Here is a 24,890-nt window from a genome sequence, read left to right as displayed (position 1 = left end):
AGAAACTCTTATCGCCACCCCTTTTCTTTCCCAGCAAGCTGCGCGCCGCGCCAGGCCTCATCCCTTTTGTGCCATCCGGGTCTCTCGCGCCAGAGAAAGTCTGTGGCGAAGCTTCGGGGTGGCCAGTACTGTTGAGCGCGTCAAGCAGTGGTGCCGCGTTAGCGGCCGGGACTCAAAAACAATGGCGGTAGGTACTAACTCGAATTTGAAAGCCAGGGCTGGTTTTTTTTTTGTCTCTTTACACAGAGTGAACAGCTCTCGGAGCTGTTGTCCGTGCTTGTGTGTGGACAAAATGGCGCCGCGGCCGCTTTCTGCACTCGCCATCATGGCTTCCTGCCGCAGGGAGGGGGAGGTAAGGCGGTGTGGATGGGGGTGGGGAGCCGCAGGGAATGGCTTTTTTTTTCCAGAACTTTCCTCATCGTTTTCCTCACCCCGTATTTTAAGAAGCCCACCGAACTGTGGTACTCATCTCGTTAACCCAGACTAGTGGTATGTGTTGCGTTTCGGTAGGGCTTCTGAGTTTACGCTAACACTGGAGAAATGCGACTGGAAAGAAAAAAAAAATCAGAAACCGTCTCTGGCAGACTGTTTATGATTTTAGAGTGTTTGAAAGTGTTATGTATACAGTCTATACAGTCTTCTGCCTGCATGCCAACAGAGGGCACCAGATCTCATTCAAGGTGGTTATGAGCCACCATGTGGTTGCTGGGAATTGAACTCAGGACCTCGGAAACAGTCTAAGCCTTTTGGGCGAACCCTTAGATATGGGGTACTTTGCCTATTTTTTTTTTTTTTTTGCTTAGTGTTTGTCGGTGTGAACCTTCTCGGTTGGAGTTGAGATTGTCTTAAAGAGTAAAAATTGTTGTAATTATCCAGTTCCATTCCCTGGTATACTTGTGCCTCAGAGCGACTCGTTTTACCATTTTAAGTCTTTGAGAACCGCCGGGCTTGTTCCTTTAAGACCCCTTTCTTGACCCGTATAAAAACCGTACCTAAGTGACCTCTTTGAACAGGAAGCCTGCCCTGGATATACTATGCCCGTTTTTAGTGAATCATATTATCCTGTGACTGTTTTGTTTCTACTTATATAGAGAAAATATTTTTGTGACTAAAAGGTTTTAACTTCATATTGTAGACAAGAATTGCTCTCCCTGACAGTTGTAATTTTGAAATTAGAATGGTACAAGTAGGTTTTTTTCTGCATCTCATTATCCTTTATGTCTAGTTGAATTTAAAATATTTTTTCATGAGGCTTCAAAGAGTAGATAAGGTGCTTTAAATTACGGGACTAATACTTATAAATTGTGTCATGGGCCTCTTAATATACGTCAAGCAAATAGTAGTATTGTTTTTCTTGTGTTCCATTAAGTGAAATAAATTCAGATATTTGATTTCTGCGGTGCCCTCCACAATAAAGGCAATCCCCCAGAGAACTGGCCCAGTATTAAGCCTGCTATTTACTTCCTTTGCCCTGGGAAAGGAATTGTATGCTGTGCTTCAGTTATCTAGGGTTTTCAAGATGTAAATTGTAGAAAGCTGGTGGCTTTCTCATAGACCCAGTGACTAAATATAAGGCAGTTTGCGGTGTTTTTATGGATTTCAGCTAAATTGAAGTAAAGCTGAGTGATTTTGCTAATTGGGGCACCTAGTATTACATGTGTTTAATGGTGACATGGATTTTATTCTGTAGTGTGTTTTACATATGAAAGTGACGGCTAATAACCTGTGTCACACAGTGGTTCCTCTGTTGCCAGGCTTCTGAGCCTTTTGCAACATAAACATTAGTGGACTAGGTGTTGTCTTTTTCTATAGTTTTCAGTTCTCGTCTTCTCAGGAAAAGTGAATGTGTCTTACTATGATCCTAACAATGGGGGAGAGGGGTGCTGTAGCAGGATATTAAAAAGTTTGAGGGCAGCCGTGAACATAGCAGGCATCTGGGGGGCTGCTTGTGATTTGTGTTTGAAGTGTTTTTAGTTGAGATAAATATATCTTAGGCCAATCTGAAATTGTCTTTAAGGATAGTGAGAACAAGAATGAAAGAAAATGTTTTGGATCATTGTTGTTTGTGATAGAGCAACATGTATTACTAGTTGATAGCAAAAGATGGGGAGATTACAGTATTTTAGGGGAGTCAGGTAGTGTTTCTGGGTATCAGCTGTGAAGTAAGGTTGACCTTGATTCTGAATGATGAATGCTTTTCAGCACAAAATTATTCCAATCCTGGAATGAGAAACACCCTTGTAGCTAGTTGCTTATGTTTCTTACTATTCCTGTTGAGATACAGTTGGTACTTTAGCACATAATTCATGCATTTTGCCTCCAATTATGTGTGCTTAACTACTGAGCCATCTTTCCAATCCCAAATCTGTTTTCATGTGTAGTTTTACTATTGAAGTTTGGTATTGTTTTTGACCCATTTTTGTACCACAGTAAAATAATACACTTCCTTTATTTTGGTACTTGTTCTCCCAAGGGAAAAAGTCGATCATGATTTTCCCTCTGAAGTTCTAAGTCAGAAATTGATAAAAACACTTGGTAAAAAGAAGCATCTGGGTCGCCGGGCATTGGTGGCACACTCCTTTAATCCCAGCACATTATGAGTTCGAGGCCAGCCTGGTCTCCAGAGTGAGTGCCAGGATAGGCTCCAAAGCTACTGTCTCAAAAAACCCAAAAAAAAAAAAAAAAGCAGCAGCAGCTGGTAAATACTTTTAGTTTTGTGGGTGATGTTCACTTTTTCTCATTTCTTGCTTGCTTTACCAAGGTTTTTTAATGTAAAAAATTACTCTTCTAGGCTCAGTAACACAGGTCTTTAATCCCAGCAGTATCAGGTAGATACCTGGGTTTGAGGCCAGTCAGGGCTACATAGAGATACCTTGTCTAAAAAAAGAAAGGAAGGAAGGAAAGAAACAAGATTTGTGCAGAAAAGTAATGTAGCTCCTATCCTGAGTGATCTGTTCGCTGGGTGAACAGTTTTATTTTCCTATTACCTTCTCCAGTCAGTTACCTACCATTCCACTACATATGGTTCAGATCTGTTTGTTTCCAATGCCTCTTACCAGAATTAAATCGTTTTTGTTGTTGTTGTTGTTGTTCATGGGGGTGGGTGGGTGTTGTCCTTGCCTCTGGCTGCCCCGGCCCCCCAAGGTTTCTCTATAGCCCTGGCTGTCCTGTCCTGGAACTCTTCACCAGGCTGGCTTTGAACTCAGAGATCTGCCTTACTCTGCCGCCTGATTGCCGGGATTAAAGGCGTGTGCCAACGCCACCAGGCAGTACTTTTTTTTTTTTTTTTTAATATGTTCTAGCATTTCATACATGAGTACAGTTATACATCATCTCCACCCTTCAGTATTAGTTCTGTGGTAAAACAAGGTTGGAGGTGATTGTGGAATTTTTTTTTTTCCAGCTCTAGTGATTTTTAAGATGGAGCTTCACATGTGAAGCAAGCGCTTCTACCACTGACCTATATCTTCAACCAGAAATAGCGTTAGTGAGAGGGATACAGCTGAAGTTTACATCTCAAACATTTATTCATGGATTTCTGTACTGGTTTCTGTTACAAGTACAGAAGATAGATAGCCTTCTGTAACTAGAAAATGACAAGAAATTGAACCTCAGGTACTCAGGTCTCTGAAAATGTGTGCCTTTATGCTTTTGTTTTATTTTGCTGGGATTTAGTTCAGTGATAGAGAATTGGTCTAACAAGCATGAAAAACCCTGGGTTTAATCCTTAGCACTTCAAAATAAAATTTATATTGTAATATTGCCTATAAAATGCTTTAACGTGGAAACGGCTTGATGTTTCCATAGCCCAGAGCATAAATACGGAGAGGCAGAACATGTTTTGCTGTACCTCTGTGCCAAGGGGATATTTTCATTAAAGAAGGTTAATTAGGTTCTCAGGTAAGGTAATTTTCTGCTTATTCTTTTATAATCTAAAAATACTCCCTATGCTGCTTTAATATCTTATAGTTTTAAGTACCTTTAAACCTTTTAACAGCTCATTCTAGATAGCTTTTTAATAATAATGAACAGCTATTTGATTACTGGCAAATCAGCAAATTTAATTCACACATGTAAAGTTTTATAGTTTCTTTAAATATTTATTGGAAATACCAAAAGCCAAGTCTTTTTACATCTGTTACTTTACTGCACATACATCCACTTGGAAACCAGCCATATTTGGGTTTTGGTTTTCTTTTCTGGTAAAACTCAACTATCTTCATTCCTTGCCCTTTTGAAAATCAAGAGACATTGGGAATGCAAATACAAACTTGGATTTTTCTATTTTTTACTTTTAGGCTACTGATACAGAACGAGATGGACTAGCCCCAGAAAAGACATCCCCGGATAGAGAAAAGAAAAAAGAACAGTCAGATGTATCTATTTCTCCTAGAACCTCAAAACATCACTATTCAAGGTCACGGTCACGAGAAAGAAAACGAAAATCAGGTAAAGGATTAAATGTGCTATATTCTGAAAATAATTAACGTACTTTTTAACTATGTGTTGTAGGGTTTGTTTTTTTTTTTTATCCTTCTAGCACTAAGGCTAGAATAGAAGCCCAGTACTCTGCCAAGTAGTCCCTACCATTTTATTATATCCCAAGCCCTGAAGTGCCACAAGGACAGCATGAACTACAATAGAAATTCCAGGCCAGCCTATGCTAAATAGTGAGACAGTCTCAAAAATCAAAGGAAAGTGACTAGCATTGAAAGCATAACATTTTACTATTTGAAGAAAGCAGGGCTGGGGTGATTTTAGTGGTAGAGTGCCTAACAATTATATAAGAACCTAATATTGCAAAGTAAATAAATAGAGAAACAGAAGAACAATTAGTTTACAAGTTGTAAATGGAGCTTAGTCATGTGCTATTTGTGTGTGTAGCTAATTCTCAAGTTTTTATAGTATGTTTTATAGTATCGGTTTGGTGTTGTGATTAAACATTTGAATTAAACATTTTCAAGCTTGATGTGACATTGCAGGATAATCAAAAATTAGAATGCATTCTGGGGTACATAAAATCCCATCTTTTAAAAAAAATAAGAAAGAAAATTTTTAGTTAACTTCCTTTTGACTGTAAATAATGTCAAATGTAACCCAGGCTAACCCTCCTGAGTACTGAGATTCTGTGTGCTCAACCCAAATCTGTTTCTTTTTAAAAATTTTTTGTTTTGGGAAGTTTTATTTGTGTGGGTTTGTTGTTCTTTGTTTTGTTTTTTTGAGACAGGGTTTCTCTGTATAGCAGCCCTAGCTGTCCTGAAACTAGCTCTGTATGTAGACCAGGCTGGCCTCAGATCTGCCTGCCTCTGTCTCCCTAGTGCTGGGATTAAAGCATCCACCACCAACTCCCAGGTGTTTGAGGAGTTTTTATGTTCGAACATGTATGTGTTGTGTGTTGTATGAGAGAGCAGGTATGTGAAAGCCAGGAGTTGACATCCAGGAGAAGGCTTAGTGTGATAAGGGCACATATATGTAACCCTGACAATCAAGGACCAACCCTCAGAATGCCCCATAAAGGTAAAGGAGGGGGCTGACTCCTGGTCTGCATAGGAGTTCTAGTCCCTGGCCAGCCAGCATAACAAAGTCAACCTATTTCAAGATTTATTTTTTTTAAAGGGTGACTAAAAGAAAATTGACTCTTTGGAAGGCACTGTAATTAGCCCTGACTAGAAATTTAGGACGTGGTTGATTTGCTCTTTTTTGCCTCCTGTTTTAATTCAAACCTGGACTTTGTTATTTATGAAAGTTCTATACTACTGACTTTTTTATTGTTACAGCATTGTAATTTGTGTTTAAGATATTTGTGTATCTTAATGTATTTTTGTTTTTTTGTGTTTACAGATAATGAAGGAAGAAAACATAGGAGCCGGAGCAGAAGCAAAGAGGTAATTAACACTTTGTAGTGAATAGGTACTTTAAAATTCTTGTAAAGTGTCTGGTAGAAATGTTTGTGTGACTATTTGACATTGTCAAGGTAAGTGCCAAAACTTGAAATTTAAAAGGTTAATTGGGTTTTAAAATGAGCATGATTTCGATTCATCATTTTTCAAGAAGATAGTTGTTTATATAAAAAGTGCCTCAAAAGCTATTAACTTTTATTATATTGTGAAAAAATATTCACAATAAGAATATCATATGAAGAATAAGCTGGATTTTTAGGCCTGTGATACAGAGCTTCCATTAATCTGAGGTCCCAGGTCTCCTTATCCTTGACAACTGCTCAAGATTTTTAAGTATCAGTCATCTATCACTACCCTATTTGTGGGCTGCTTTTCTTCATTGAAAGTACTGAGTTTTCTTTCCTTCTTTAGTGAAGCTAGTCAATGAGCCTTATACTATTGGAATAATGCGAGGGACAGTTGGAGAGGTGACATTTACAGTAGAGCCTTAGGAAAAGCAAAAGCAGCAGCTGTACTGAATAGGAGTTAATAACTTGCCTCACCCACCTAAGAAGATGAGGACTGAGCTCTACCCAGGAAGAGAATTAGCAGCGAGAAAGGGAAAAGAGCTTCAGGGGGCTGGGCAAGGGACTCCGAAAACAAATATGGGCAGGGACTTCACCTCTTCCCCTAATGGAAGCTCTGTTAAATTTTTAATTTAGGAGAGTTTTTGTGAAAATGACTTATTTTGTTTAGCTCACATGATAACATTTCTATAATAAATCATACTCAGCGTGCTAATGCGCGAAGAGACTGAACTGAAGACGCTGCAGACTCAGATAGCAAAATAATAAGCCTACTTCATGATAAGGTAACTATTAGTCATTCAAACTCCTATTTCCCTTAAATATATCTTAAATCAGTTAAGGGTTTTAATGTTTTATAAAATTAATAGTAATGTTTTGTTTTATTTAAACTCTTAAATTTAAGTTTCTGGAATATAACTATTTAAAGCTTTTCTAGTCTACTACTATTTGGCAAAGTTCTAAGGTCATATTATAGAGAACTGGTCATGAAACTAAGGTTTAGCTTGTGTCTCCAGGTCTCTTATCTTTCTGCAAAATAAAAAATCACTATGATCATTTTCAGATGTATCATTGTGCATGTTCCATAATGATTGACTCCACCTTTTTTTTTTTTTTTTTTTTTTTTTTTCTTTTCTTTCTTTCTTTGTATTTAAAAGTTAACCTCTAGTCCAAAGAAATAGGCTATGGCCATTGTGGGAACTATCCATGTTGTGTTACAGTGGAGAAGTGGTGCCTGAGCAGCAAAGGATGGGTCCGAGCCCAGTTGAATTACTGTGTGGCTTTGTGTTTTCACCTCTGATTCTATGAAATATGGAACAGTTTAGAGGACCTGAATTTCTCTTATATTTAAGTTTAACTGCCCTGAGTTGTTTGGGATTTAAATCCAAGGTTGCTTTCACAAGTTTAGGTTGGGAAATACATAATACTTGCAAATTCTACATTTGAGTGATAGGGTTGTGATTTGATATACACATGAGTTCAAAGTATCTATATTATGATGGCATAGGAATTGTTACCCTGCTTTACTTTTTTTGACTCTCAATTAAAAATGGTAGTTGCTATTTTCTACCCTAGGTTTATACAATGTAATTGAGCTTTAAACCTGTTGGGATTGATGAAAACTGATAAGTGATTGCTCTATGGTTTATAGACATTGAAATATAGGGTCTTTTGGAGAGAATGTGGCAAGAAGTGTGGTTAGTTAAAGGGGGACATTGCTACTCTGCATAATGAAACAGCAGAAAGTATGAACTTTTTGATACAGTAGTTGCTGCTTCATTTGAAGTGCATTTTGTGAAGCGTTGTTTTCTGTTTTTACCTACTTTCCTTTTTTTAAAGTTTTTCTTTTTGTTATTACTGGGGATTGAACCTAGGAGTTTATGCATGCTCGTGAAATGCTCTGCTACTGAGCTATATCCCTCAGTTCCAGTATTTTTTTATTTGTTTGTTTTGTGGTTTGGGAGAGTTGTCATTGTTTCTTTTGAGGTGGGGGATTCGCTGTAGCCTGGCTGTGTGGAACCAGGCTGGCTTCGAACTCAGATATTCCCCTGCCTCTGTGTCCCTAGTGCTGGGATTAAAGGTGTGTGCCACTACACCTGGCCCTATTTTTTTTAAGCTTAATTGTGTATCCATTGGATTTAGAATGGGTTTTGTTAATTTTTTTTCAGATTTATTTTAATTAGAAACAGGATTGTTTTTACATGACAATCCCAGTTCCCTTCTACCTCCTGTCCTCCCCTACCACCACCACCCCCAACTAAAACCCTACCTATCACATATCCTTTCTGCTCCCCCTGGATGGTGAGGCCTTCCATAGGGTGTCATCAGAGTCTATCATAACCTTTGGGATAGGGCCCAGGCCCACCCAGTTTTGTTAATTTTTTTTTTTTTTAAGAAAACTGAGAATTCCACTTGAACTGTGGCATTTTTATTTATTGATTTGTTTGTTTTGGTTTTTCGAGACAGGGTTTCTCTGTATTGTTTTGGGGATTGTCCTGGAACTTGATCTATAGACCAGGCTGGCCTTGAACTCACAGAGATCCGCCTGCCTCTGCCTCCCCAGTGTTGGGATTAAAGGTGTGTGCCACCAATGCCTGGAAAACTATGGCTTTTTCAATATCTATTTTATGTCATTGTTTTTAAAATACTTAGGGAACAACCTGCAATTTTGTGTCTTAGTTAGAAAACTATAATTACATATGCAACATTTAGGTGATAAGAAACTAGATGATTTTGTTTGCCACACATTCCTAAGGTTACTAATGTTGCATCACAACATTTTTGTTTTCTGATACCCATACTAACTCTTTTTGTTGCACTATTTTCCTGAAAGAACCAACTTCTTGTTAAAACAGGCAAGAAGACATGAATCCAAAGATAAGTCCTCTAAGAGACATAAGTCTGAGGAGCACAATGACAAAGAACATTCTTCTGAGAGAGGAAGAGAGCGATTAAATTCATCTGAAAATGGTGAGGACAGACACAAACGCAAAGAAAGGAAGTCATCACGAGGCAGAAGTCACTCAAGATCTAGGTCTCGTGAAAGGTAACTAGTTTTGGTGTTGTAGTCTGGTGTCTTCCAGTATCTTTAACCTGTAGGTTATTTCTAGCCCAGCAATACACACACATAATCTTTTTTTGTGTGTTTGGTTTGGTTTGTTTTGTTTTTTCAAGGCAGGGTTTCTTTGTGTCTTTGGAGACTGTCCTGGAACTACCTCCTGTAGACCAGGCTGGTCTCACACGCTAGAGATCCTCCTGCCTCTGCCTCCCAAATGCTGGGATTAAAGGTGTGTGCCACCACTCCCGGGCTCACACGCATAATCTTTTTTTTTTTTTTTTTTAAGATTTTATTTATTATGTATATAGTCTTCTGCCTGCATGCCAGCAGAGTGCACCAGATCTCATTCGAGGTGGTTGAGCGCCACCATGTGGTTGCTGGGAATTGAACTCGGGACCTCTGGAAGAGCAGCCAGTGCTCTTAACCTCTGAGCCATCTCTCCGGCCCCCTTAATGTAGTTCGTTACCAGCTGATAGCTAAAGGCTTTTAGAATCTTAAGATACATCTCAGTAACATAAAATAACATTGTACAATAAAACAGCTTTTGGAAAATGAAGTTGTGATTCAAATATGTAGGTTGTTTTAATGTATGTGGGCATTTTGCCTGTGTGTGTGTGTGTGTGTGTGTGAGAGAGAGAGAGTGTGAGAGTGACTGGTACCTATGAAGTCTGGAGGATCATTGATTTCCCTGGAACTGGAGTTATGCACGGTGAGTTTTAGGAATCCTTGAAAGAGAACTGATATCCAGTATGGGGGTTTGTTAGTTAATTTTCTCTTCTGTTGTTTTTAAAATCCGTTTGACAAACTTTTGTTTTAAAATGTGGTTTTTATCTCTGAGTTGAAGGACAGTCTACAAAGCGATTTCCAGGACCTACTTCAAAGCTACACAGAGAAAAACCAAAACCTCCCCCCAAAAAAAGTTTAGGCTTGCTTTCACCCGTCTTGTTCTGTTGTGTTTCTGATAACAGAAGCATCTGGATCGGTGACAGCCAGTGCATATGCTCTTGTAGTAGTTTTCATATGCCCAGTTCAATATTTTTATTGTTGTCGTGATGAATGCTAATTTCAGCTGACATGGTTTAAAATTTTATTTTACATTAAGCCAAAGATGGGAAGTTGGTAAAAGGACCATTTGCACTCTAGAGTCAAAGTCTATTTGTTACCTCAACACCAAATTTGTACTTCTTATAACAAATTGACATTAAAATGAATCCAACTACAGAGATCTTTTTTCCCCGATAATTCATTTCTTGGTCCTTGAAGCCATGGTGCAGGATAGAGCACCCAAGATGGCTGGGTGTGAAGAAACCTTTTTCCTTATCCTGTAAACACTTAAGGTTTTGGGGGTTTTGTTGGGTGTGGGTTTGTTTGTTTGGTTTGGTTTGGTTTGGTTTGCTGTCTTGATTAATTTTTTGTTAGCCACTTTATTAAAAACGTAAATGGAAGAAAACAGCTTGTTGAGTGTTTGCCTACAGTCTCAGCATTCAGGAATTAAGAAGTAAAGGTCTTCCTGGGATATATAGTAAGACTCTTCCCTTAAACAGGAAGATAACTATGAGCAATTAAATATTTATGCACTTGAATTTTAGGCGCCATCGAAGTAGAAGCAGGGAACGGAAGAAGTCTCGTTCCAGGAGTCGGGATCGAAAAAAGTCTCGATCCAGAAGCAGAGACAGGAAGAAGTCAAGATCTAGAAGCCGCGATAGAAAACGAAGGATTAGAACACGTTCCCGATCAAGATCCAGACACAGGCATAGAACTAGAAGCAGGAGCAGATCAAGGAGTCGAAGTCGGTAAGTGTTCATTCTCCTGAATAAAGTAGCATGCTCTTCACTATCCACCTTTTTTTTTTTTTCAGTTGTGCAACACACTGATTGATCTAAAGTATTTTAAATCATTACCTCATCAATACAAACAAACATAGAACCTATCAGTGGGTGTGTGTTAGTATGCTTTATCCATGAGTTCTGTGCCCTGCACCACAGAAACTCCTTTATACATTCTTGGACATTTAGTATGTGATTTGGAGGTGTTAGTAACATAAATTTATTATGTTCTATATGGTTTGGTTTGGGGTTTTTTGAGACAAGGTTTTTCTCTGTAACCCTGAAAGGCATTCATCATCATGTCCAGCAATTATTGGTTGGATTGTTTTTTATCAGAAGAGCTAATTTAATACTGTATATTATCATATCATTTGAATTTCATTTTGTTTTCCTAATTTACCTGTTTGATGTTTGTTCTGTCTTTATGCATGGTACCTGCAGTCAAAAGAGGGCCATCAAATCTGTTGTAACGAGTTACAGGTGGTTTTGGACCAGATCCAGGTCCTTTGTAAGAGCAGCAAGTGTTCTTATCTACTGAGTCATCTCTAGCTTGTGTGTGTCTGTGTCCGTCTTGTATGTTGTGCACCTGTAGAGGGGAATGTCAGCTGTCTTCCTCTATTGTTTACATTCTTTTTTGAGGCAGACTCAGCTAGAGTGTCCTACAAGCTCCTGGGATCTTTCCTATCCCCGTAGTCCCAAATACTAGAGTTGATGGTCATGCCCAACATTTTGGTTTTTCGAGACTGGGTTTCTCTGTAGCATTGGAGATTGTCCTGGAACTAGCTCTTGTAGACCAGGCTGATCTCAAATTCACAGAGATCCGCCTGTCTCTGCCTCCTCTGAGTGCTGGGATTAAAGGTGTGCACCAACACTGCCCAGCTAACTTTTTTCATGGGTTGATAGGGGATTGAATTCAGGTCCTCTTGCTTTCAGAGCAAGTACTATTTACCACTGAGCCAGGTTCCTTACTTATTGTTTATCATTATCATTTACTCTTGTTTAGTGGCATTGTTTACATTCCTTTGTTTTGTTGGTTTTGGTTTTTCTTGGTGCCAGTTGGAGTCTCATTGTAGCCCATGGCTGGCTGCCTCCCCATGGTTTCTGGAATTAAAATTTTGTTAATTGTTTTGGGTTTTTTGTTTTTTCTCATTTTTTGGAAAGAGGGTCTCCTTTCTATGTAGTCCTTCACCCTGGCTGTCCTGGAGCTCTCTTGTTTTGGTCGTTTGGGGGTGGCTTGTTTTGTTTTTGGTTGTTTGTGTAGTTTGGGAATTTTATTTTAGCTACACTTCTCTCTTCCCTATCCTCTCTCTAAACCCTCCGGTACACCCTTTCCCTCGCCTTCAAATTCATTGTTTCTTCATCAGTTGTTGCTATGTGCATAATATATGTATTTCTATGTACATATATATTCCTAAATATAGTCTGTTGTAACTCATTTTTAATTGCTTTTCAAGCAGTTGGTTTACTTTGACGTTTCTTATAGATAGGTTCAGGTCAGTGACCCTCCCTTATTTTTTAAGACTTGTTTTGTGTATGTATGTGTGTGTGTTTCCCTTGTATACAGATAACAGTGGATTTGGGGCATCTCTTCAAACACCATGATTGTCTATTTTTGAGAGGCAAGAAGGAAGTCCAGTTCAGCATGGCTCAAACTTTGAGAGTCCAGGCACCCAGTAGTTTATTTTAGGCATGTTTAAGCATAGCACAATTTGAAAAACAGTTTCCTGGTGATAATTAACTCAATCGGTATACACAGCAATGCTTATGTTGAAACACTTGTACAAGTAACATCTTCTATAAAGATAGGTTCTGTAGATTAAGGAACCAGATTCAAGGTAAAAAATGAGGGGTATGAATGATAGATAGTACTTTGCTTGACTGAGATCAATAGGCTCAAGGTAAGGGTCTGGGGAAGCTGGTGTTGCCTGGCCATACAGATGGCCCTGAAGTCACCAGGCTATTCCCATCCTTCTGGGCAGAAAACAGGTGGAGGCAGAAGAGGGATTAGATCTAGGGTTACATTACAGGCAGTTGTGAGTGACTCAACATGCATACTGGGAACTGAACTTCAGTCCTCCTTAAAAAAAAAAAAAACAAAAAAAAAAAAAAAAAACGGGTATTCTTTTAACAGTAAGTACACTAAGCCATCTCCATCCAGCCCCATTAGGTGAATTTTTGGGTACATTAATAATTCCACTTAAAATGGTAGGAATATTTGGATCCTCATTGAATGTATACTAGCATACAGGATGTATGAAGCAAATCTTTGCACCACTGGGTAATTCATGCAGAAAGTTGGAAATAAGCCAGTGTGATTGCAGCTATAACATGGATGTTAACTGGCCATATGTATAAAAAATTTAGAATTACTATCGAAGATGTATTGATTGATAAGGCTGAAGAGGTGGCTCCATGATTCTTCAATTCCCAACACTCATGGCTGCTCACATTCATCTGGAACACCCATTCTAAGAGACCTAATGTCTTCTTCTGGCCTTTGTGCCAGATGTGTAAATAGTATGCATTTAAGCAGATTGTATTTAAAGCCTTTGTACTTGTTTTAATGTATCATTTAATGATTTTTGTTGAGCTATGTAAAGAAAATTAGTTTTTATTAAAGATGATTATTGGGTGTCATAATGAAACACGGAATACTGGTTATTTCAGAGATAGAAAGAAGAGAATTGAAAAACCAAGAAGATTTAGCAGAAGCCTAAGCCGGACACCAAGTCCACCTCCCTTCAGAGGAAGAAACACAGCAATGGACGCCCAGGAAGCTTTAGCTAGGAGGTATGAGTATTTTCCCACTTAAGTCACATGTTTTTTGTTTTTTGTTTTTTTCCTTTTAAAGTAGCTGTCAGTTGTGTAGGCAAATGAATGCTCTTACCTCAGGATAATCCTTACCCCACCTCCCAAAATGTCTAACCATGAATGCTGTTGCACATTTGTGATACAGAGCTATCTAAGTAGGTTTTTAGTTGGGGATTTTCTTGTGGTTTGTTTTTAATATCACATGCAGGAAGATTGAGAAGTTTTTGGTTTTGTGCTTAACTGATATTTTTACCATAACTATCTCCATGAAAGAAACATAGATTCAAATGTCTTTTGTTTGCATTTGGAGAGTTCAAGTTTTAAATCCTTGTGAGGAACCTCTTAAATTGTCTTTTCCTTGACTTTTTTTTTTCTTTAAAGAAAACAAAACACCTGAACACTGAGAATTCTGTCACTAGCTTATTGTTTTAGTAGATAAACATCATAATCCAAATTTATTATCTTGAAGTGTAGAGAGAATGTTGCATTTCTGAAGTTTCTGTTTGAATGTTGGGCGGTTGTGTGGCCACATTAGAGCAGGTCTGTGACAGAAATATGCAGGAGCCAAAGAAAAGAGCTGCCTCGGGAGGCCACAACCAAGCACTTGTTTGCAATTTTTTGCATATTCTGAAAATTACATTTTTTGGAATTGGGTTTTTTTTTCCTTAAAAAATTGAGTTTGTATTTTTTTTCATTATAAAAATACAGTTATCACAGTGTTACCTGATGTGCTGCTGCCCTGTGAAGCCAGCCTGGCAGAAACTCCACTGAACAGCAGCAGCAAAGGTGTGAGCTCACCCCTTCTTCATCCATTCACCTTAGTGAATGGAGTTGGTTCTGACCTGCAATGGCCCTACAAGTGCAACCGATAGACCAATAGTTGTCTTGTTTCAAGCAACAGAATTAAAAACTCTTAATATCTAATGATTTATTAGCTTTATAGTATTTTAAGTATTGAAGTTCATTCTTTATTATACTGACATCTATTATATTTTCTCTTTAATTGTTACTAAGGTAAAGTTATATGGGGAAATGTTGGTGCATACTTGTAATCCTTGCATTGATACTAAGGTTGTTACTACCATCAAGCTGTTTGGGTTAGATTATTGGTGACAGGAAACCCTCTAAACGAAACATTTGAAGTGTATTGGTCTATGCCTTCAATCCTAGTACTCAGGGGAGCAGAGGCAGGCAGATCACTGAGTTTGAGGACACTCTGGGCTACATGGACAGTTCTAGGACAGACTACATAAAGAGTCCCTGACTCAAAAAAAGAAAGAAAGAAAGAAAAAAGAAACTTGTAAGCATGTGTCAGAATTTAAAGCAGTTTTGGAAATAAATTGTTTGTCACCTATTTTGCCAACTAACGTAATCAGAGGTTATAAAACATCTTTTTTGTATATTTAAGTCCTTGTTGTAACAAGTATCTGCTGAGGATGTACCTCACTTGGTATAGTCCTCACCCTGTATGCACAAGTTCTGAGTTCCTCAGCCCTGCCAAAAATCATCTGTGGCACATATCTAATCCTAGCATTTGGATAGTAGAAGCAAGAATTATCATAGGTTTAAGGTCTTTCTCTACTTTAGTTTGAGGCCATGCAGGACTACATGAGACACTCTGTGGAAAGGAAAAAACCACAAGAACCTCTTTGCTGTTGCTATAATACAATATATGTGTGTCTCAAAACCAAAAAAAATAACCTTTTTCTCAATCCTGGATGATTTGGACCAAATAAATAAGATGTGACATTTATGGGTTTCTCTTTCAAGAACTGAGTTATACTACTTGCGATCTGCTATGTAGAAAATGAATTTGACACTAAAACATGGTAATTAGTGTAAAGTATATATAATTCATTAATTTATTTTTTTGTGTTGAAATTTTTATTTTATGTTATGCCAGTTCCCAGATTTTATGATTTAGTTTCTCCTCTCTCTTTGGTAAATTGTGGGATTTGTTTGTTTGCTTTGTTTAAGTAGACTAAAGGGTTTTTGCATATTATCTAAACTGAAGATTATAGTGATCCTTTTTGAATATAAAAGAGACTATTCTTTATTCTTAATCCAGGTTTGTTCTTCCCTGTGCAGTATATTATAGATGTACTATTTTACCAATTAAGCATGCACTATAACTTACCTAGCACCAATATGTGGTTTATTTATAGGCTTTAATTTTATCTTTGCTTTCATAGACAACACTGACTGAAATTGGAGACCTTTGGGGGAGGTGGTCTTTTGTTAGTTTGTTTTTTTTAAGACAGGGTAACCTGGTTTTGCCAGAACTATGTAGCCCAGACTGCCTTTGAATTCATTGAGATCTTATGTCTCCCAACTGCTGGGACTAAAAGACATTTTCACCCCACAACTTGGGCTGTTTTCATTTTTGTAGACAGGTTTTCACTAAGTGATAACACTTTAGCCTTCTGAGTGCTCTTTGTGTTGCCATGGCTGGCTAGAGATTTTTATATTTGGAAGTGGGGGGTGCTTGTAAAATTTTGCTTTGACCAATTCAGAAATTATTTAAGAGTAGTCATGGTGGTACACACATGTAATGAGTTGTTAGCCTAGTAGGGACAGGGGAGTCAGGAATTCAAGACTAGCCAAAGCTACTTGAGATCCTGTCTCTTAAAAAATTAGATATACAGAAATTTCAAAACATGGCATATTCACTTGGGTGAATATAGCAAAGTTTGCATGCATCCCTGGTTGGTAGCCTGCTATAGCCCTGCAGTTCAAGGCCAGCACAGACAACATAAGCCACAGCATTTATTCTAAAAAGAATAGAATTGTTTAGGGAATTATATTGACATACTCATTAACTGACCTGGTGCCTAATCTTGATAGGAGGAATATGATAATTCATTAAAGTTTTGTGTATAAAATGTTTGTATATATGCATGATACATACTGATTTTACATCAAATTGTTTTGAATTGTCTTTGATAGATTGGAAAGGGCAAAGAAATTACAAGAACAACGAGAAAAGGAAATGGTTGAAAAACAAAAACAACAAGAAATGGCTGCAGGTAACTTACTATGAATTGTGTGATTCTTAAAAAAAAAAAACTTGAAAAATACAGAAAATTTAATAGGGGGGGGGGTTCAGGGCCAACCTGGTCTGAATAGTAAGGCCCTGTTCTCAGCAATACCAAATCTTTGGGATCTTTTCTTAGTTCAGGCATCTCACCTCTACTGGGCCACCTTGTCTATCCCACTCTTTGGATTTTTGAGTCAGTCTTCCTTTACCTCAACCAGACCTCCAATGTGTTATCTTCTGATAACGACCTTCTAGGTACTAAATATTACTGGTGTATGCCACCACACCCAGCTATATCAGTTGGAGGGTTGTTTTTTCTTTATTATGAGCAGTTAAATTTTTTATTTTGTATGTGTGCGTGTGCATGCATGCCCATGTGTAAGTAAGTACTTGCCCTAGTGACATGTATATGTCACAGGACAATCCTCCTCCTCTCAGTTCTATGGTGGTCAGGTTTTTCTTTTTTGCCAACCAAGCTATCTCACTTGAATTGTGAGCAAATAATTTTTTGATGAGTGAATATTGGTTATTCTTGGTAATAAGTTTCCATAACGGGCTTCCTACAGTGTCAGCTTAAGAGCCAGATTATTTATTTATTTATTTATTTACTTACTTAATTACTTACTTATATATTCAGGAGGCTCCCTGCAAATTCAAACCCAGGCAGGGCTTGTTATATAGCAAGACTGTCAGCCCAAACATAAGGTGTAGGAGAAAGAATTAGGACTGTATTCTGTCAAGGGAGGATGGCTTCAGGCTTTTTATCCTAGTACTCAGGAGACAGTAAAAGGTGTTCTCTGAGTTCCTTGCCAATAGCTAGTATTAAGCTAGTCAGAATTACATGCCAGAACCCTATCTCAAAAGAGGTGGGGTTGGGGCTGGACAGATGGCTCAGAGGTTAAGAGCACTTCCAGAGTGCTCTTCCAGAGGACCTGAGTTCAACTCCCAGCAACCACATGGTGGCTCACAACCATCTGTAATGAGATCTGGTATCCTCTTCTGGCCTACAGGCATACGTGCAGTTAGAACACTGTATGCATAATAAATCTTTTTTTAAAAAAAAAAAAAAGAGGTGGGGTTGAGGAGCCAGTTCCAGCAGGTATTAGTACTGGCTGCTTTTCCAGAGGTTTGATTCCTGGTAGCCACATTGCAGCACAGAGCCATCTGTATGTAACTCCAATTGCAGAAAATCCTGTGGTCTCTTGTTCTTTCTGGCATGTATGTGTTCCATAGACATACATGAAACCAAACACTGAAACTTTTTTTTTTCCCCAAGATAAGGTTTCTCGGTAGCTTTGGCTATCCTGGAACTCATTCTGTAGAACAGGTTGGCCTTTAATCAGATTGATCCTCTTACCTCTGCCTCCAGAGTGCTAGGATAAAAGGCATGTGCCACCATCACTAAACCAAGAATGTTTTTCTTTGGAGGTGACAGCTATGTTCTGCATTGGCAACTTCCTTATTGGTAGACTCTGGCTGTGGGGCAGTGGGGGCACATACCTTTACCCAGAACTTGGGAGGCAGAGGCAGTAAGATCTCTGAGTTTGAGGTAATCCTGTTCTACAAAGTGGATGTCAGGACTGTTACACAAAGAAACCCTGTCTTGAAAAACCACACATAAATACATATTGCTACTGGTACCTTAGTTCATTTTACTTAAATCATTCCTTCTAATTTTGTGTATGTTTTCTTGGCGGTAATAAGCAAATATCTTGGTTAACACGCTAACATGTATTTTTAAATCCATTGTATGTTTTTCAGCAGCTGCGGCCACTGGGGGTTCTGTTCTCAATGTTGCTGCACTGTTGGCATCAGGAACACAAGTGACTCCTCAGATAGCTATGGCAGCTCAAATGGCAGCCCTGCAAGCGAAAGCCTTGGCAGAGACTGGCATAGCTGTGCCCAGCTACTATAACCCAGCTGCTGTGAATCCAATGAAGTTTGCTGAGCAAGAGAAAAAGAGGAAAATGCTCTGGCAAGGCAAGAAAGAAGGCGTAAGTACTTGTGTCCTGTCATTTCCTGTTTATAATGATCAAATTTGCCATAATTAAAATTGAAAATGTGTTATGTGTACAACTTAGGAAAAAATGTGACTCATTTGTAACTTTTTTGGATGATGATACTGTGTTAGAATGTCAAAATGTTGAATTCATTTGAACCAAGCTGTTGAAGAAAACCAGTTGTTTACCTACATATAAGGGGTGGGAGCTAAGCAGCTTGGTCAATGATGAGGCATGAGCCACCATGTTCAACCCTCTAATCCCACCTCTTGGGAGGCTGAGGCAGGTGGATCAGGAGTTAGAGTAGGTTACAGAGTGAGATGCTATCTCAGTGGGCACAAAATATATTATGAGGTAATGTTCACTTAGGTTTCTTTCCTTCATAACTATAGTTATGAATTAGAGTAATCGGATTCTTTGAATCGTTTAATTTTGTCTATATTGTGGAATTTATAAATTTTACATATTCTAAAAGTCAATGCTTTTTAACAGGACAAATCTCAGTCTGCTGAAATATGGGAAAAATTGAATTTTGGAAACAAGGACCAAAATGTCAAATTTAGGAAGTTAATGGGCATTAAGGTGAGTTGTGCCTTGGGATTGATTTCCAACTTCAGCATATTTCAGTTGTATGTCAGTTCTAAGTACTTAATTGAGAATATCTCTGTTCTCCAAGTTAATCCCATAGACATAACTATGCCAGGTTACTGTTGGACAATACAGACTGTTTTGGATTCTCTGCTGATTATGCCTGCTGAGGCCACCTCGTGAGACTTTTAAAAATCTAAAACAGGGCTGAGAATGTAGCTCGGGTTGATAGTCCCTTTGGTTTGGGATTTTTTGTTTGGTTTTTTTGATCTTAATGTGTATCCTGGCCAGTCTCTACTGTTAGGTTTCTTGCTTAGCATTCTTGAGGACCTATGTGGCTTAGGCCTGTGATCCTAATATCTAGGCAGTAGAAGCAGGAAGGACTCAAGTTCATATTTGGGTTTTGGAGGCAGGGTTTTATAGCCCAGGCTGTCCTGGAACTTAATCTGTAGACCTAAGTGCTGGGATTAAAGGCATGTTCCACCACCAAAGATCATCTTAGGCCACATAGAGAGTCTTGTGTTGGTCTTGGCTACATGGAAACCTGTGAAGTTTTGTTTCTGATCTTTCTTGGTCTTAAAGTAATGAATGTGTTAATGTTCTTTTAGGTTAAAAGTAAGTCAGAACAGCCAAGACCACCCAGTGGAAACCCTGTCTCTTAAAACCGAAAAATGAAAAAGACTTAACCATTAATATATAGGGAATTAATTTGATGCAAGCCCAGGAAAGATCTAAAGAAATGGGCTCTTCATTGAAGAGATGTTAACTTAAGCTGGCTTTTGCTTTTTGTTTGTTTGGTTTTCATATATTTATTTTATGTATGTGAGTGCTCTATCTGTGTGCACATCTTCATGCCAGAAGAGGGCATCAGATCCCACTATAGATGGTTGTGTGACACCATGTAGTTGCTGGGAATTGAACTCAGGACCTCTGTTTCACTCTATGTATGGCATTTATATGCTCAATCTTTGCACTATTCTTGATCACACCACTAACAGGAAGTTATTTTTCATTATGCTGTGTTGCATACATAGGACATGTCTTTGCACTTAAAAGTATTTTAATAATTTAGTGTGGAGTGTGGAAGTTACTATTTTATTTCTGGTGCTAGAGAGAGATTCACCTGTTACAAGCACTTGTTCTCCCAGAAGACTCATCTTTGATTCTCAGTATCCACATGGCATTTCACTGCTGTTGGTAATTCTAGTCCTGGGGGAGCCGACATACATGCAGATTGTACAGCCATGCACATAATAATAGAGGTTAAAAATTAAAAAATTTTTTGTATGATATTTAGAGTGAAGATGAAGCTGGCTGTAGCTCAGTTGATGAAGAAAGTTACAAGACTTTGAAGCAACAAGAAGAAGTTTTTCGGAATCTTGACGCTCAGTATGAAATGGCAAGATCACAAACCCACACACAAAGAGGAATGGGTTTGGGCTTCACATCTTCAATGCGTGGAATGGATACAGTTTGAAAACAATATCAATTTGGGACTTTATAGACTTGTTCTGATGTCGGGTCCTTGTTCACCAAACAGCTAGTATTCTAGCTTGCATGGGTGTTGCATTGACTTTAATTTATTGAAAAATACGATTTTTTTTTTTTTTTTTTTTTTTTTTTTTCTGTTTTTTTTTTTTTTGTAAATATCAGATCAGTGATACTGGTGTTAGTGTTGTAATCAGGTTAAACCCACTTCCATTAAACTTGACAGGACTATAGAAGGACAATATTTTTTAGTTCATGAATTCTACTTTTCAAATATATTAAAGCTTCGGGTGGGATAAAATCTCATACATAGATTTTCTCATGTCCGCTGTCTTGTGTACTTTTGTACTTAACCTTGTACAGTTATTTTCATCTCTTGAAACATGAAAGAAATGTTATATGTAGATGTTCTTTAGAAGATCTGGCCATTTGGTACATAATTTGCACACACGAGCTGAGCAGTGATAATAAAAATGGTTTTCTCAAAACTGGTGTAAATTTAAATTACCTGGTGTTCTTGTTTGAGTCTGTTGTATGTAGCATTGATTTTACAATTAAAAACACTGGCTATAAATGCTTTTTTACAGCAGCTGTTTTAGGGTATAAGCAATGCCACAGTGTACAAAAATGTAAAGGGAAGGTGAATGGAACAAATTTATTAAAATGGTAGTTTTTCTATTAGAAGGCAAAATCGGTGTGCAGTATTTGTTAGTCCATGTTATTCAGGAAATAGGTTAATGCATTAAAGGGATGTGAGCACTTTTATATTAATAAAGTGCCTTATAACAAATCTGTTGTATGCTACTTGCTCATTATTACTGTCCTGGAAGAGTTCGTAAACCAGCCTGGCATTGAACTCTCAGAGATATTCCTGCCTCTGCCTCCCAATTGCTGAGATAAAATGTGTGCACCATCATCCCCCAATCAGGAACAACTATGAAGAGCCGAGTGGTGTGGTAGTCCATGCCAATAACCCCAACACTTGTGTGGCTAGAGCTTTGGAGTCTTGTGTGGTGGGTGTTTCTGTGAGTAACATCTAACTAGAATGATGGTGAATGATTTAACACAGATCAAAGGAAGGACTGCATGTAAATTATTTTATGCATACAAGTAAAATTTTGAACTAGATGTGCCTACCCAGCCTTACCTGTGGGAGACCGAGTCTCCCCAAAAAAAGAAAAAATGTATTTCCACAAATGAGGCTGGAGAGATGATTCAAGAGCCTTTGCTGTTCTTGAAGAAAACATGGATTCAGTTTCCAGTACATGGCAGCGCACAACTACACAACTACTTATTCAAGTTATCTGGGTTCTGATACCCTCTCCTAACCTCCATGATTACTGTACACATATGCATAGATCACGCAAAACACATGAGCAGAAAATTCTTAACTATTTAAAGGACAAAGGGTAACTTGCTTAGTTTATTTAAATGGAAATGCTTTTGTTCTCCCTCTCATCGTATTAGCTCATTTCTGTAGTTTTTAACCAGTCAATCCAGCCCTTGTAATTTCTCAAAAGCCTGATGTTTGTTTTCCTTCTATTTATGCAGATTCACTGTCTTCAACTCGATTTGTAAAAACAAATGTTAGCAGAATGTTTTCAACTTAGTTGCTCTAAGCTTAACCTAGAAATCCAAGTCCCTAATAAGGCCAGCCACAAAGGATATGTAGGCTCTAGCAATAACTATTAATGGTGAAGGACAGTGGATATAAAGACATACAGTGAAATATTAAAATTCCCTCTTGGAGAAATCAAAGAAAGGCTCAGATACTGGAATCCCATCGCCAGGGAGGCTGGCAGAAAGATTGCCCCAGGCCAGCCTGGGGCAAGCAAAAAGGGCCTGGGGAATATAGCACAGTTGCTACATGTCTAGCCATGGATTTAATGTCCAATACCACATAAACTGGGGTACATGAGATATCAAGTCTTATAAGACCATCACAAATAGAATCACTCTGCCCCTATCTATATTTAGTTCTTGAAATGCTAAATACTAAGTTTTCTGGGACAGGGAGGTTATGACAGTGTTTCTCAACAGACGAGGATGAACTCCCTGCCTGGCTGCCTCTGCCTCCCAAGTGCCGAGATTAAAGGTATGCACTACCACCACCTGGTACATACAGTTTTTTTAAATCACTGGGCTTTTCCCCCCTCATTAGCCCACCAAAAGAAAAAAAATCTACATTTTCAAACTATTCCATATCCCATTAATTTCAAGTGACCACTTATTTGACCAGTTTAAGTTGGAACCCTGGCAACTAAATACTACGTAACTTTCTCTCAATACCTTTAACCAACAAACATTCATCTCTTATCTTTTAAATATACCTTTTTTGTTTGATTGTTCTTTTGGGTTTTTGAGACAGGGTTTCTCTGTGTAGCTTTGGAGCCTATCCTGGCACTCGCTCTGGAGGCCAGCCTGGCCTCGAACTCACAGAGAGCCGCCTGCCTCTGCCTCCGGAGTGCTGGAATTAAAGGCATGCTCCACCAATGCCCAGCTGAATATACCTGTTTTTCCCCAACACTATTGCTGATACAATCCAAGTTTTCTTTCCCTACTCCCTTTTGGTGATGGAAGGCAAACACTCAGGGACATCATACAAATCAGAAAAGTTCAACTACTGAGCTGCAATCTCTAGGACCCCAACCTAACCCGGCCCCTACAAACTACAATTTCCATAATTTGAAAACCTATCGCCGGATGATGATGGCGCACGCCTTTAATCCCAGCACTCGGGAGGCAGAGGCAGGCCAGCTTGGTCTCCAGAACGAGTGCCAGGATAGGCAAAGCTACACAAAGAAACCCTGTCTCAAAAAACCAAAAGAAAAAGCCTATCCCGGTGGAGAGATGGCTCAGAGGTAAAGAGCACTGACTGCTCTTCCAGAGGTCCTGAGTTCAATTCCCAGCAACCACATAGTGGCTCACAACCATATGTTATGAGATCTGGTGCCCTCTTCTAATGTGCAAATAAATCTTTAAAAAAAAAAAAAAGGAAAACCTATCAATCATTGTTTTATTTCATTTCTTCTCCATCCTTAAGACTATCTTATCAATAGGTAAGTTTGCTGTTACAATCAGACCATGTATTTAAAATGTCTAACTGACTTTAGCTGGTAGACAGTCCAGAAGAACTTGGCTAATGTTCCAGATTCATCTTGCTCCACTTTGGTTTCCCATCCTACCCACTACTTTTATCTTCATTTTCTTCTCTACCCTGGCCACCAATTTGCCCACTTAATCTTTCACATTTCAGTTCCTGTTTTTCCCTTCACTTACAGACACCAACAGGGTATTCTTTTTTTCTTTTATTCTTTCCAAGTTGGAGAATAGACAAGATGTCTCATGTAGCCCAGGCTCACTACAAACAGGCCTTGAATTCCTGATTCTAAATACGCCACAACTGACCTGACTTACTATTCTTTGTTACACATTATAATTACCTATGTTTTTAACATGTGATGACGAATATCCATTGAAATCCCGTGCAACAAGAAAGTAGAAACGGGGGTGCTGGGGAGATGGCTCAGAGGTTAAGAGCACTGCCTGCTCTTCCAGAGGTCCTGAGTTGAATTCCCAGCAACCACATGGTGGCTCACAACCATCCGTAAAGAGATCTGGTGCCCTCCTCTGGCCTGCAGGCACACATGCAGACAGAACAGTGTTTACATAATTAAGTTTATGAGGCAGACATTAGTACGCTGGTTCTAGAGAAGGGTCTGACACATTAAAGGCAGTGAATATATATTGAATGAGTGAATTATGAACCCACAAAAGCCTACTCAGAGAAATCCAGAACAATGTAATAACCTAATTTTACTTACATTCATTTTAAAAATGAAACAAGCACAATAAAATGAAATAACGAGTACAAATGTCATCTGCGGCAAAGGTAGAGTTCCTGTTTTCTCTTTTTGACGTGGCGCAAACGCACCACAATGTGTCATAAACCATATATCCGGCTCTGATCCTTCAGCTTTGGACGCTTAACAAGGACAACCCATATTTTAACTCATTCGGAATCCTTTCGAAAAGGATCAATCCCAGTGTGCAATGCAAACAATCGGTCCAGTCGCTAAGAAACCACACATCCCAGGATGCCACGCTCCAAGACTCT

The 24,890-nt window shown here is 38.6% G+C and overlaps 1 protein-coding gene across 3 annotated transcripts; it reads left to right on the top strand.

Annotated features, from left to right (window-relative positions):
- The first annotated feature begins 35 nt into the window (after positions 1–35).
- Rsrc2 (arginine and serine rich coiled-coil 2) lies at positions 36–21,277 on the top strand. 3 transcript variants are annotated; one of them, XM_027413969.2, is made up of 12 exons: positions 42–187; positions 3,808–3,900; positions 4,299–4,449; positions 5,842–5,885; positions 6,673–6,750; positions 8,799–9,011; positions 10,613–10,816; positions 13,517–13,639; positions 16,607–16,686; positions 18,459–18,691; positions 19,190–19,279; positions 20,583–21,277. In XM_027413969.2, the coding sequence occupies exons 5-12, from the start codon at positions 6,743–6,745 to the stop codon at positions 20,760–20,762; spliced, it is 1,131 nt and encodes a 376-aa protein (XP_027269770.1). In that variant the 5' UTR covers positions 42–187; positions 3,808–3,900; positions 4,299–4,449; positions 5,842–5,885; positions 6,673–6,742; the 3' UTR covers positions 20,763–21,277. The 3 variants fall into 3 exon arrangements, with proteins under 3 accessions (XP_027269769.1, XP_027269768.1, XP_027269770.1); XM_027413968.2 differs by lacking the exons at positions 3,808–3,900; positions 6,673–6,750 and having other exon boundaries at positions 36–187; positions 8,821–9,011; positions 18,462–18,691; XM_027413967.2 differs by lacking the exons at positions 3,808–3,900; positions 6,673–6,750 and having other exon boundaries at positions 36–187; positions 8,821–9,011.
- Positions 21,278–24,890: the final 3,613 nt, after the last annotated feature.

This window comes from Cricetulus griseus, chromosome 4 (assembly GCF_003668045.3).
Source record: "Cricetulus griseus strain 17A/GY chromosome 4, alternate assembly CriGri-PICRH-1.0, whole genome shotgun sequence".
Lineage (NCBI taxonomy): Eukaryota > Metazoa > Chordata > Mammalia > Rodentia > Cricetidae > Cricetulus > Cricetulus griseus.
The sequence above is the reverse complement of the archived record's forward strand: the minus strand, read 5'-3'. Positions and strand labels throughout refer to the sequence as shown.

Excerpts from the sequence above, each read along its gene's own strand:
- Rsrc2 (XM_027413967.2), top strand. Across the intron at positions 9,012-10,612 it reads AGATCTAGGTCTCGTGAAAG|GCGCCATCGAAGTAGAAGCA; the intron begins GTAACTAGTTTT and ends CTTGAATTTTAG. Across the intron at positions 19,280-20,582 it reads GGAAGTTAATGGGCATTAAG|AGTGAAGATGAAGCTGGCTG; the intron begins GTGAGTTGTGCC and ends TATGATATTTAG.